The 13,629-nt window shown below is 46.0% G+C and overlaps 2 protein-coding genes across 2 annotated transcripts in view; both read left to right on the top strand.

Annotated features, from left to right (window-relative positions):
* Positions 1-13,629, top strand: part of LOC147630421 (uncharacterized) — a 70,635-nt gene that overhangs the window by 56,837 nt on the left and 169 nt on the right. The window contains exons 5-6 of the mRNA XM_086810290.1: positions 12,937-13,047; positions 13,154-13,629. The exon at positions 13,154-13,629 is cut by the window's right edge and continues 169 nt beyond it. Of these exons, the coding sequence (XP_086666416.1) occupies positions 12,937-13,047; positions 13,154-13,261 (219 nt within the window). The 3' untranslated portion in view covers positions 13,262-13,629. The remainder of the gene's footprint in view (positions 1-12,936; positions 13,048-13,153) is intronic.
* On the top strand, positions 10,118-11,090 carry LOC147630422 (uncharacterized). Its single transcript, XM_086810056.1, has 2 exons — positions 10,118-10,886; positions 11,086-11,090. The coding sequence occupies exons 1-2, from the start codon at positions 10,118-10,120 to the stop codon at positions 11,088-11,090; spliced, it is 774 nt and encodes a 257-aa protein (XP_086666182.1).

The following is a 13,629-nucleotide window of genomic DNA, read 5'->3' as shown; positions in this document are numbered from 1 at the left end:
GCTAGCTGCCTCTACTTTGGGTCGGGCGTTGCATGAGGGTGACGGGAGTGCTCTGGAGAGGCGGAGGGAGGGGGGAGTGTGGGGCTCAGAGGCAGAGGGGACAGCTGCGGGAAGAGTCGAAGGCAAGGATGGAGGAGGGGGGTGGGGAGGTACAGAAGAGGGAGATGGGAGTGGTTGGGAATGATCCATCGGAGAGGGAGGGTGCTGGGAGGGGCTCATCGGGGGGTCAGTGGGGCCATCGGGCCTCACTGGAAACCGAGAACCGGAGTCGTCTCGGCGGGGTAAGAGCCACCAACAAACCAAAGGGGTTGGAGGGACCCTCGCCGTGACTAGACGGGGCCCATTGCTGACAGGTGGGTGCTGCGATAAATGCTCAAAACGGTTCTTTGACAGAACCGAATCCTCCTGTATTGTGCTAGCTTGGTGCGCACGGCAGGGACGCTCAGCTCTGGTAGTTGGTTGACGGCCCAGGCGCGGGTCAATGGTCTACCACTCCGGCCACTCCGGCAGCAAAGTCGTCGAGGATTTGAATGGGGACCCCCGCACGTGGGGGGTTCTCCTAGATTGGCGTCGAGGGCAAGCTCTGGCAAGGTGTCCCATCTGCTTGCAAATGAGACACTGGCTAGCAAGGCATGAGTAATCCACTCACTGAATGATGGGGTCTCCCCGAAGGCAAGGAATGGATATGACATGGGGCACTGTCTCCGGTGAGGCAATACAGATGCGAAGGGATGGAATCCGGGCCGCCCATGTGAGGGACAAAGCGGTAGCCGGGGGGGGGGGGGGATTCCATCACTCTCCCTATAGCTCTACCAATCATCGGGAGAAGAGGAAGGTATTCCTTCTTGAGGCTTGGAAAGTAGACTGTCATGGGAAAGCCTGAAACGCTAGCCATTGGGTTGGATGTGGGGTCGAAGCCGTGTTGCCACCGTGCAAAGAAGGCCTGGGCCGTACGCAATGCAACGGGGCTCAACTACATGACTCGATCTGACGCTGTTGGCAAGTTGAACTCTACCTGCTAGTAGCCACTCCCCAGAGGATGAATGTCTGTGATCTTTGTAGGCCCACCAAGGAGGCTAGCCTGAAGAAGATCTCTCCGTTTTGCCGTGTGCAGGGCGGCTACTGACGATCTTCTATACGCCTCTAGGGATGCAACAATAGCGAGAAGTATTGGCATATATGCTATGAGTAGTGCCACATGTGAACATAGGCTAACCAAGGGCACTTTTCTCCCTTCGGGTTTTTCCCCTTGGATATGTGGTGTGGAAGTGTTAGCTAATGCCTAGAGTGCAGCCACACGATAATGGGGAAAAGAGGGAGAGAGATGACAATCAACAAGATAATCAACACAACATTAAGGGGATTGTGGGAGTACAAGATGTAGCGGAAAGCATAATTTCATTATACAGGTAGGTCCTTTTTATAGGAGAGACCTCATTACATATTCTAAGCATATGCTAGATGTGATGCCACCACATATGCTAAAGAAGATTCCACCACATATGCGTGATGCCACCACATATGCCAAATATGATGCCACCACATATGCCTTTCAAGAGGCTGCTCCTACACAAGAGACTTATACAAACTAGCGGTTGTTCACACACATTGGAACCGCTTTATTTAAGACTTGTATTCAGTGCTAGTTTACTCAACCACCTAGTACTTGTTTATTCCCACATTAATCACTATTAATATTTAACATTCCCCTCCATAGTGATAATGTGGCTAGAAAGCCCAGTCATCTTGGACTTAGGTTTACTTTATCTTTTGGTTGCTGCTTCTTGTCATCGGAGGTAGGAGAAGCTGTCACGTGCATCTCGCACTTGGATGCCACGTAGACATTTCTTTACAGAAGGTGCAGGACCTGGGATGGTAAACTGGTCCCATGTGAGCCCAGTCCGGGACGAGTCAGCCAGGGATCCATCTCAGTCGTCCGAGGTCAGGTGTGCATTGTCCTGCACATGAGTCCAAGGTTAGGTGTGCACTGTCCTGCACATGAAACAGTGCCAGTCCGCGCTGTGAGTCTCCCTCTAGAATGATGTTAGTGGTTCTGTGTATCTGGTGTGGTACCGGATGCCAGATCACTGAGTAGATTAGGTTCAGGACAAGGGGCCAGCCCATAGGGCTACCCCGGATCCGAGTGTGGACATGGGAATGGTGTAGAACCACCCCCATGAGGGCCAGGAAGGCCCAGGCTGAACCCACCAGCCATGGAGGGGCTGTAGGACAGCCCTAGGGCACAGATCAGGCAATCTCTAGGGGATTACAGCCTTTATATGGCTGTAGGGCATGTATGGGGCAGCCCATACAAGTTGCTCAGCCTTGGGATTGTGGACAAAAGTGGTGTCCAGCCAATCAGAAGCAGGCATGGGCTGCCCCATACATGCCCTACAGCCATATAAAGGTTGTAATCCCCTAGAGATTGCCTGATCTGTGCCCTAGGGCTGTCCTACAGCCCCTCCATGGCTGGTGGGTTCAGCCTGGGCCTTCCTGGCCTTCATGGGGGTGGTTCTACACCATTCCCATGTCCACACTCAGATCCGGGGTAGCCCTATGGACTGGCTCCTTGTCCTAAACCTAATCTACTCAGTGATCTGGCATCCGGTACCATACCAGATACACAGAACCACTGACATCATTCTAGAGGGAGACTCACAGCGCGGACTGGCACTGTTTCATGTGCAGGACAATGCACACCTGACCTTGGACTCGTGCAGGACAATGCACACCTGACCTCGGACGACTCAGATGGATCCCTGGCTGACTCGCCCCGGACTGGGCTCACATGGGACCAGTTTACCATCCTAGGTCCTGCACCTTCTGTACAGAAATGTCTACGTGGCATCCAAGTGCGGGATGCACGTGACATCCCCTTCTGCTTAACTTGACGGAAGCTGCATAGCCTCCAAATAATCCGTCAATAATGCCGGATAGTCTTCGAAAAATTCTTTGTTGAGCCATACCGCCTCATGAGTTCCTCGGTCCTGAAACTTCGTGAGGAACTGTCGTAGTCTTCGGCCTGAGCCATGCTTGAAACGGTGCAGAAGGATCTGTTCTGGAACCATTACTTCTGCTTCATCAATAATGTCTGGTTCCACTTCGTCTTTGACCTCTGAAGGAGGTGGACCTGCATATGGCTTTAACCAATTGACATGAAATACATCGTGCATAGTCCAACTCGGAGGTAGCTTTAACTGCATAGACACCTCATTAATCTTTTTCCGGATGGGAAATGGTTCGAAGCTCCTGAAAGACAACTTTGGGCATCGCTTGCCACCTGCTTCAATCTTTGCTTCATAATCCGAAGATACACCCAATCCCCTTTCGAAAACTTCATGTCCCTTCGGTCTTTATTGGCCTGTCGAGTGTAGCCTCTTGCGCTTTAGCCAATCTGTCTTTAACAGACTCTAGGATCTCCTGGTAAGACTCCGTCACTCTGTTCGCCTCCGGTACTGAAGACGAAGTCCTGGTTAACAACGACTTGAAAGGCCTTCCAAACGCTGCCTCATATGGAGTCCTACCAATAGCTGAAGAAAAAGAGTCATTCAAAACAGCTTGAACTAAAGGCAAAAACGATTCCCACTTACCTTGCTGATCGTGGACATAACACTTCAGCACATCAAAGGCCAACTGGTTGTATATCTCTGTCTGGCCATCTGTCTGTGGGTGGAATGCACTGGAAAAATTCAACTTAGTACCAAAATTATCAAACAATGCCCTCCAAAAATGACTGGTAAACTTGGCATCTCGGTCTGACACTATGGTCCTAGGAATCCCGCCAATCGGGTACCAATGCCGAATGAATAGCTGGGCAACATCCTCGGCGGTCACATTGGCCCTGCAAGGAATAAGCATAACAAATTTGCTGAACCTATCAACAATAGTTAAACACTGCGTATTACGCTTACTCAGACTGGGAGGCAGATTTGTGACAAAGAAAAAAAGGTAGTATTTTTTGGGATTTAATTCAGCATTTATTGCTAATTTCACCAGTCGTGGGACAATAAGCTGTTTTTCAGCTGGCCGACTGCTCCTGAGGAGGAGTATAAATAGGGTAGGCCTAAATCCCATCATTCATCTCAGTTTTCACCAAGTGCTCAAGCCAATCAAGGGCCAGTCAAGCCAAGGAGATTGCCAAGCAAAGGGGTGGACTTCTGAAGGTCAAGGGCAGGATTTTCCAGCCAAGAAAAGGTCAAGTTTTCTGTATTTGTTTTCAGATTTACATCATTCTAATAAAGCAAATACACCATCCGTGGTGGGGGCCCTACAGAGGGTAATTGGGACCCAAGACTGTGTCCTCTCCATCTCCCCCTTCTCTCTCTATTTTTTGCACATCTCCTTTCAGTTTGTGCGTTAATTCCGTCGCGAAAAGAGTGCTGATTTCTGAGTTTTGAAGTACCGATCCTTCTCCGAAGCTTCCGCATATTACAGAAGCGGAATTTGCAAAGTCTTAATCAGCTTTGAGTCTCTTTTGACACTCCTTGATGTAGTATCCTAGCTTGTGGCAGTAGTGACACTTTCCTTTCTTTTTGTTGGTGTCACCCTGTGACGAGTCCACTTTGCCTTTGTCCTTGGAGAAGTAGGCTTTGTCTCCTTTGCTTGCATCACCCCTAGATTTGTTCTTCCTTGTCTGCTCCTCTTGGAGAAGTAATCCAACCAACTCCTCGAAGGATATAGGATTGCCTCCTCCTCTCATAGAGAGATTCAGAGAAGTATGGAAACTCTGATAGGACTCAGGTAAGGAGTTAAGAATGGTGGTGACCAATTTCCTGTTATCAACTACCTCATCTATATTCAGCAGGTGTTCTTTAAGGTCTATTATCTTGATAAGATTATCTGAAATGGAATCACCTTCGTTCATGGTCAAGTCGTCTAGCTCCTGCATCATGTATATGACTTGTGCTTCATTGCGGGACTGGAACATGGTCTCGAGGACCACCCAAGCAGCCCTTGCAGAGCTCTAGGATTGGATGTGAGGTACAATTGAGTGCTTGACTGAAAGAGCAATCATGGCCATTGTTTGAGCATCACGGGCATCCCACCGTCTTTGGTCTTCAGTGGGTCCAGGAGGCGATATTGTAATGCCTGACACAACTTGTGACACAGTTTGAGTTGCCCTTGATGTCGAGGCGCCAGGAGTTTGTGCAACAGGACGAGGCTCTTGCCCCGTGACAATCTTCCATAGCCCCTTGGGGCAATTAAGAGATTCTTGAGCATGAAACTCCATAACGAGTAGTTGGGACCATCAAGTCGATCTTCAGTTGTCATTAAGGCATCGAATCCAAAAAGCTCAGCGGAAGTGGCTCTTTGCGTCATCCTCACAGTAGTACGATATTTTCCAAAGCTGGAGAGAGAACTAGCCTACCCCTTGATGTGAGTTCTTGGAAAAATACAAGAAAACGAAATTTACGGGAGTGCACACAAGGCACCGGGATATGACGAGATTGAAGATGCGATCGCAGAAGTATACCAAGAACAAGGTGTCTACTTGAATGAGCTAACACAAGACTCCGAGAGTAGTGCACAAGAACAAAAGTGCCTATGGATGCTTCCACCTTAGAAAACCTCTCTTTACGAACCTCTCTCTCTCTCTCTCTCTCAACTTTCACTATATATATATATATGTGTGTGTGTGTATATATATATATATATGTGTGTGTGTGTGTGTGTGTGTGTGTGTATATATGTGTGTGTGTGTGTGTGTGTGTGTGTGTGTGTGTGTGTGTGTGTGTGTGTGTGGGTCGTGAGAGAGAGCACCCTGCTGCCTGCCTTCAAGACGTCGACAGAGGATACCCGCTGCAAGCTCTGCCCTGCTAAACGCGGCCTGCAGCATCCGACCATCGTCTCCCAAACTGCCACTCATCATCCTCCCTGCTCCTCGTCTGTCTGTCGCACCTGTGCTGCCCTCTTTCACTGTTTACGCTTCTGTTTTCTGCCTCGCAGTTTTTGTTTCCAGTTCTCTCCTTTTCTGTTCTGCACTCTGACCGTCAATCTTCCTCCCCTATCTGTCCACGTACCTGCGTATCCACTTCTGCTGATTCTGCCCTCTGCTCGAATTCTCTGTCAATATCTCATCTGCCTCCTTCGAGAACCTTTCTCTCCTTTTCCTGCGTGCTTTGATTATGGCTCAAGGAATGGACGTCTGTACATATGCCAGGAAAGAAAAAAATACAGATGCGAAACGTCGCTTATCAGAGCCTCCTTTGTTGCAGGAAGAATCTACATCAGAAGCTCAATATGTATATGACACTCTTAAAGATGACTTCCAGCAGTCTCGCCAAGAATGGGGCAAACCCATTCCAGAGGTCACCTATAAGTTGAAATTGCCGTCCATTGTGAATCCCCTCAGGAAGCTCTCTCAAACTGCGGTCATAATATTCTTTCCAGGAAGAATTCCCGCAGCCAATGATGTTGCACAATGGATCAAATCCATCCTTGGAGGATGCTTTGTAGAAGGAGTATACTTTGCTTCCAGAGGTTTTTATGAGGTGCATCTATCAGATGCTTCATGCAAACAGAGGCTTCTTGAGTTTTCTCCGCTGTCTTATGGGAGGCAAATGGTGCATGCTATGCCCTGGTCCCCCAACAAGGATTACCAAAGCCTGATACGGCACCACTGCCCAGTATGGGTTGAGGTTGCAAACTTTCCGGATTATATGCGTGAAGAGTTGCCTGGCCTGGCTGCCACTTTGGGACAGGTTATTTGTCCTCCACGCCCCATGGGAAACCGTAACAGATTCTGTATACTTTGGGACACTGATATACCTACCCCTCCTTCCATTGCAGTCGAAGTTGAGGGGGTGCAATTGGGCAAAAAGTATTTTGAATTGAAGTGGGGTGTGTTTGCAGGTGCTTGTTTTACCTGTCACAAGTTTGGGCATCTAGCTTCTGAATGCCCGATGGTTCTCCATCAGCCCCCTCCAAATGCTTTGCCACCTCAGCCCCGGGAAAAGAATGAGAATTTGCAAGCTAAGGCAGCAAATACAAATGCAGCCAAGAATGCAAAATCAGCTAATCAGGTGCACTCGCTTGTTGGAAAAGGAAAAGACAAAGGGAAAGAGAAGCTGAATGAATCTGTGGGAATTGATCAGGATGGTTTCCAACAACCTAAGAAGGTAGTTGTTCTGAAGCAACGCCCTCTTCAATCTCGTCAATGGGATGCTTCTTCTCCTTCGCCAGGACATACTTCTACTTCAGCCTCCGCCCCTGTCCTTCAAAATTGGGTGGGGGTCTTGAAGAAAGGCATCCCCATATGTGATTCAGAGGAGGGGGAAAATGCTATGTCCTACATGAGTAGTGAAGGCATGCAGCCTATGCAGGCAGAGGCTTAGCCTCTTTGAAGTTCTCCTTTTATCCTCACTTTTTTGTACATACCCTCTTTATGCTTCAAACACTTAAGTGCTTTACATATAATGTACAGAGCCTCTGCAATGTTTCAAAGTGGAGGCTTCTATGGAATTATGTACATAAAATGCAGCCAGATATTGTTTGTTTGCAAGAGCACAATCAGCACTCCATGGCTGGACATCATGGCTTTTTGCATGGTTATGATATATATTATGCTGGTACCGCTACCTATTCAGGTGTATGCATACTGGTGAGACATGAGTTGGAGCCTCAGTTGGCCTTCAATGACAGCAGTGGCAGATGGATTGTCATACAATGTAATGTCAATGGTGATATTTTTGAGTTTGCATCAGTGTATGCCTCCCAGACCTCGGCCATGAGGGCTACATTGTGGGACTCTATATGTAGATATCCATGGAGATCCAATGCATTCATCTGTGGGGATTTTAATAATTCCCCTCTGCCTAGGGATAACACCACTTCACGGTCTCATATGCTATCTTTGGAAAGGCAGAAATGGGATGACATGCTTCTCTCTGTGCAGGCTGAAGATTTATGGCTACTTCTTCAAGGGTCCGTCCCTGGATATACCTTTCACCATAATGCACTTACCACATATTGGGCAAGGCTGGACAGATGGTATCTGTTTTATCCACAACAATTTGCAGATTTCAGCCCTCATCTACTAATAGATTTCTCATTGGGATTGTCAGACCATGCTCCATTGTGGATGAATTTACAGCTTGGCATGCCTCTGGATGATTTGCCACTTTTCCCGAGTAGATTGTTGCATGTTAACAGCGCATATTTTCAGCACATATATTTCCGGCAGATGATTAAATTTGCTATTCATCCTTTGCTATTGCATGCCCAGGAGGACATGAATTTTGCTTGGGACAGCTTTGTCTCTCGTATGCAAAATGTCATTAGGGAGTATGGCAAGTGGCATATGACTGAATGGAGGAATGAGATTAGGAGGGCAAAAAAGACAGTGCAACAATTGACTGAGTTTTCTCAATCTAGGCCACTTACGGATTCAGAAAAGGATTACCTATCACGTGCTCAATCAAAACTTTCTGCTAATGATAAGAGGAAATTGCACAAATGGCAGATAAGGGCGAGAATGAAGCCCCTCATGGACAAGGGCTGCTCATCAAAAGCTTTCTTTCAGGGGTTGCATGCTACTCGAAAGAAAAACTCATGCTTAAGGGTTAGGAAGTTGGATGGTTCTTGGACTCATTCTTTTTTGGATCTCCAAGATGAATGCCACAACTATTTTCAGAAATTGTTCTCTGCTCCTCCTTTCCCATCTAATCAAGTGATTGATGCAAGGACTGAGTTACTCCAATATGTTTCTGCAATAGTTGAGCCGGATAATGCTCTTGCTTTGGAGAGGCCTTTTACTCACACAGAACTGGATAATGCATTGTTCCACCTCAGTAAATATAAGTCCCCTGGCTGGGATGGCCTTACGGTGGAATTCTACACTTCTTTTTGGGATGATTTGAAAGAGGTCCTCTTGAGAATGATCAATGTGGCATGGCAAGAAAATCAGTTGCTGCATTCTTGGAAACATGGCATAGTCAAGCTTGTGCCCAAAAACCATCTGTGTGATCACATATTTGATTGGAGGCCTATTACATTGATGCCGGTAATTTACAAACTTATTGCCAAAATGTTAGTGCATAGGCTTCATGGTATACTCCATGCAGGTCTTCACCCTCATCAGTATGGGTTTCTGCCGCGAAGACAAATCCATGACAATATATCCAATGCCTTGACTGCAATTGAACATGCTAAGTATTCTCGTCAGGATGTGCTGATATTGCAAGTGGATATTGCTAAGGCATTTGACAATGTTCAATGGGATTTCATTTCTCAGATTATGACAAAGCTGGGCTTTGGTCCCAAGATGGCAAATGCTGTTTATTGGCTATACTCTGGCGCTACTGCTCAATGCATTCTTGGGGGCCATTTGTCTCGATCATGGATATTGGGTCGATCGGTTAGACAGGGCTGTCCTCTTAGTGCTCTCTTCTATGCCATTGCCACTCATCCTCTGTTGATGTATCTTGATCATCTAACAGACTCAGGACAGATGACTGGTCTTAAAATCCCAGGGGCTAAACCTTTCTTGGCACAAGCATATGCAGATGATTCCTTCTTTATGCCACAGAATTCTCCTACGGAACTTTGCAAGCTTATGGCCACTCTCTCATTATATGGACAGGCAGCTGGATTGCATATTATTTTTGATAAATCTAAATTGATACCCCTGAAAGAATGTGATTGGCATTCTATTCTTTGGCCGGGGCAGGTGGTGCATTCCAGAGAAGTGGTCAGACATTTGGGATATCCCATTGGATGGCATATCTCAAGAAAGCAGCAACTAAAATGGATTTTCCAAAAACTCCATCGTAAGCTGGAATACTGGAAGATATCTACTTGGCCTCTTCATGTTAGGCTCAGAATTGTGCAATCCATAGTGATGTCTTATGTTCAGTTCTATTTGCCTTTATTGCATTGGTCCTCCAGGGATATTTCAGCCTTTATGTCTCAAGCTATGGAGATATTATGGAAGACAAAATCTGCTGTTAAAGCTTTGAGACTGATGAAGATGGAAATGGTGTGTTCCCCAAAGATGCATGGTGGACTCAGTATTCTCAATATAAGATATCATGTACTTGCAAGGAAGGCTACTATGTTGCACACTTTCTTCTGCCAACAACAACCATGGACTTGTATGTTAGCGTCCATGTGTGTCAACATGAGGACTTCAGCTTATGGTCATTGGATTACGGATCATTGGGAGGTTGTTATTGGGAGATTTCAAGGCAGGATACCTGGCTGTCCTTTTTCCACTGCCTTAATACTTGACTGGAAACAAGTTCTCTCTAAGGTCAAATGGGCTCCTCGTAATTGCTTGGGGATGAACTCCATGAGGAAGGAAAGTATTCATTGGAGTGCCATTTTTGACACTCCACTTGCCTTGCGGGAACCTGTTCGGGCATACAATCTCATGAAACTGGGAATTAGGTACATACATGATGTGGTGGATGATCGAGGATATGTCTTATCCTTTCCTCGGGCCATTGCTACCTATGCATTGGGAATGCATCATAGGCCAATATGGAAAAAAATTGCTGATATATTGCTTCCTTTTTTACCTATTCCAACTATGGCTGACACAGACAGGCTCATGGATTGGCAATTGTGCTCATCTACTGCAAGCACTCATCCTGTTCCCCTTCCAGCCTTGACCTCCATCAAAGCTTACAGGCTTTTTCAGCCTCCCCCATGGATTCAGCAACATGCCAATTCTTTGTGGCATATGAGAAAGCCTCTCTCTTGGTGGCGGAAGAATCTCCGCATGTTATGGAAGTGTAAAATGCCACTGAAGCAAAGACTCTTTCTTTGGAGATGTTTGACAGGCACATTATCAGTTGGGGTCACACTTGCCAAACGTCACATTGCACCATCCACATGTCTAAGATGTTCAGCTCCCTCAGAAACCTTTCTTCATCTGCTGTGGCAATGTCCTTGTTCCAGGACCCTCCTCAGCAGAATTTCAGGCTATCTTCGGCTCCGATTCCCGAGTCACAGATTTGGGAAACATTTTTGGCTCTTTGGCAGATTATTGCAGTCTTTGTCCCAATACTCACTATTTCTTTTCTGGGTGAGATATTGGGCTCTTTGGACAATTTGGAGTGAGCACAACATGGCATACTTGGGTAGGCTGAATCAACAGTCATATGAATTCTTCAGAGCCTCATTGCGGCAATCCTTATATGATGCCTGCCATGAGGGTGATATGGATGCTTCTTGCATAGAGCTCTTCTGTTTATGTTTCTGACATTTGGGTTCCTCTCCTTTATGGAGATCTCCCATCTTTGTAAATTTGTGAACATATAAATATACTGCACTAGACATTACCAAAAAAAAAAAGTGTGTGTATATGTGTATATATATATATATGTGTGTATACACACACACACACACACACATATATATATATATATGTGTGTGTGTACACACACACACACACACACACACACATATATATAACAGACGTCTCTAACACGCCTCTAACGTCTCTAAAAAAAACGAGTCTTTCGAGGCGCGTACCATACCCGCCTCGTACCAAACGCCTCTGACGTCTCTAACAACCTTGGTGTGGCTCTTGTTGACTTCCATGTTGGTGCAGAATGATTGATTTTGTAAATCCCAAATTTTTGATGCTTGCAAGAACTCCTATTTGTTGCAAAGGGCTGATTCTGCAAAAAGCCCCAAAATTTGGTGAGTGCAGGATCTCTAATTTTATGTTTTTTACTGCATTTTGAAAAGCCCCTAATTGATTGCTGATGTGGGCGAAGTTGGTGTGACGGTTGTGGTGATAGACGGCGATGGGCAACTGCAACAGTGGCGGTAGCTGTGCAAGGCACTGGCGGGAGATAGGTGACGAGCCGTCATATAAGATAGGCGGCAGAGACGGCAGGCGCAGATGGGGGCAGTCAGCGACATGGCAGCTGGAGTGGGCGGCTGCGCAGCTGATGGCTAACCAGGTTTTGATACCATGATGGATTTCATGGTACCAGTGAGATGGCTGCTGCAGAGAGAGAGGATTAGGGAGATGGTTGTTCTGTGAGTAAACCCTTGATGCTGGGCTCCTTGCATTTGCTGACATCACCGTATGGGTTGTTTGCCAAGTTCTGTAACATGCCCTGGAGCTTCCCTTTGGCTGAGATTTTGGCAGTAAAAGGGTGGGACTTCAATGCCTGACCACTGGGGTACGCAGCTATTCAGCTCTCTTCTTTTTCACATGGGGAAAGTCTCTCTATTAGGTTATCTACCTGACCATAGATCAATTGAAGAGCATATCACACTAATGCATAGTGGTTGCGTACTTTAGGTGCGGTGCGGTATGGTACGGTATGCGTACGAGTACATGAAGTACACATTGGGATAAGTACTTTAAGTACGTTTTTTTTAAAAATAATGTATATATAATTAAAAATATATATTATAAACTTTTGTACCTTTAGAGGTGGAAGGAAGACTTTGCTGAGCTGAAGAAGTGAGGGAAATGGTCGAGAGAGATGGAGTCTAAGCTCGAGTGACTCGTCTATCAATGTCCTCGAGCTATCTATGAAGCTGTCTGTATATCTCCTCTTACTCATGTACTATGTCACTCTCCTCGGCATGTTGCTGTTTGTGATGCTGGAGCTCCTCAACATCAATTGACATACCATGTATTCACTAGTAGTTATTAGTGACTAGTCACTTTAAACTTTTTTTAAAGTACGGGTACGGAAAGCATGGTACTTGTATGGTACGTATTGAAAGTACTGAACGGATGAGTACAAGTACGGAATGCAACTATGCACTAATGTAGAGCCTTGTTAGTCTTTGGGGACTTCTGCTGGCTGTCTTGTGGCATTTTTGTTACTTGTTTAACTTTAGCTCTTGTATACATGTAACTTATGCTGTCAATGTTTTGCAAGTGGATGAAGCAAGCCTTATTATTACTTATACTGCATCGTAGACTGTTGGCTAATCATCACAAATTTTGTGCTTACTATTGATCAGGAACATTATCTCAATCACTTGGGGAAGATGATCTTGATACATGTACCTTTCATTTTTTGGGCGGTGTGGAAGGTTACCTCTCCCTTCTTCAATGAGTTCACCAAAGAAAGGGCAAGTGGATGACCTGGCTTCTCTTTGAGTTTAGCTGTCCATCTAACTTCCTGTATTAAGCTTGTGTTTCAAAAATGTACCCTCTCACTTACGGAGAACTTTGCAGATGATGTTTGTGGAGGACAAGAATCTCAATTCTGTACTGCTAGATGAGATTGATGAAGATCAGCTTCCTGATATTTATGGTGGCAAGCTGCCCCTTGAGCCAGTTTAGATCGGTTTTAGTGTGTGTGTGTGTGTGTGTGTGTGTGTGTCTTGGCAGGGTTATCTTTGAAATATGCATCATCAATATCAAAAAAGATTGATGAATGGGGTTCAGCATTCTGCCATATATGGTCACAAGTTGGCACGTCAGATTGTCATTGAAGGCATGATCTAAGTTTCCTTCTATGTTTTTTCTTGAGAGATTAATCATACGCAGGTGCCATGGAATTATCACTCGGGCTTGTGCCTGTTGGCTAATTTTCCTTCAATTTTAGGCTTACATGTCAACGAACAAATGAAGTCTGATTGTGATGATGCCCATCCATCCTTGAAAGGGCCGAAGATGGTGCCTAAGCATGACAATATACAGCTAGAGAT

This window comes from Cibotium barometz, chromosome 16 (genome assembly GCF_041138505.1).
Source record: "Cibotium barometz isolate CiBa-2024 chromosome 16, ASM4113850v1, whole genome shotgun sequence".
Classification (NCBI taxonomy): Eukaryota; Viridiplantae; Streptophyta; class Polypodiopsida; order Cyatheales; family Cibotiaceae; genus Cibotium; species Cibotium barometz.
Note: the sequence above shows the minus strand (reverse complement) of the source record. Positions and strands in the feature narration are given on the sequence as shown.

Bases quoted from the DNA above. Each gene is read 5' to 3' on its own strand.
- LOC147630422 (XM_086810056.1), top strand. From the start codon at position 10,118: ATGAGGACTTCAGCTTATGGTCATTGGATTACGGATCATTGGGAGGTT.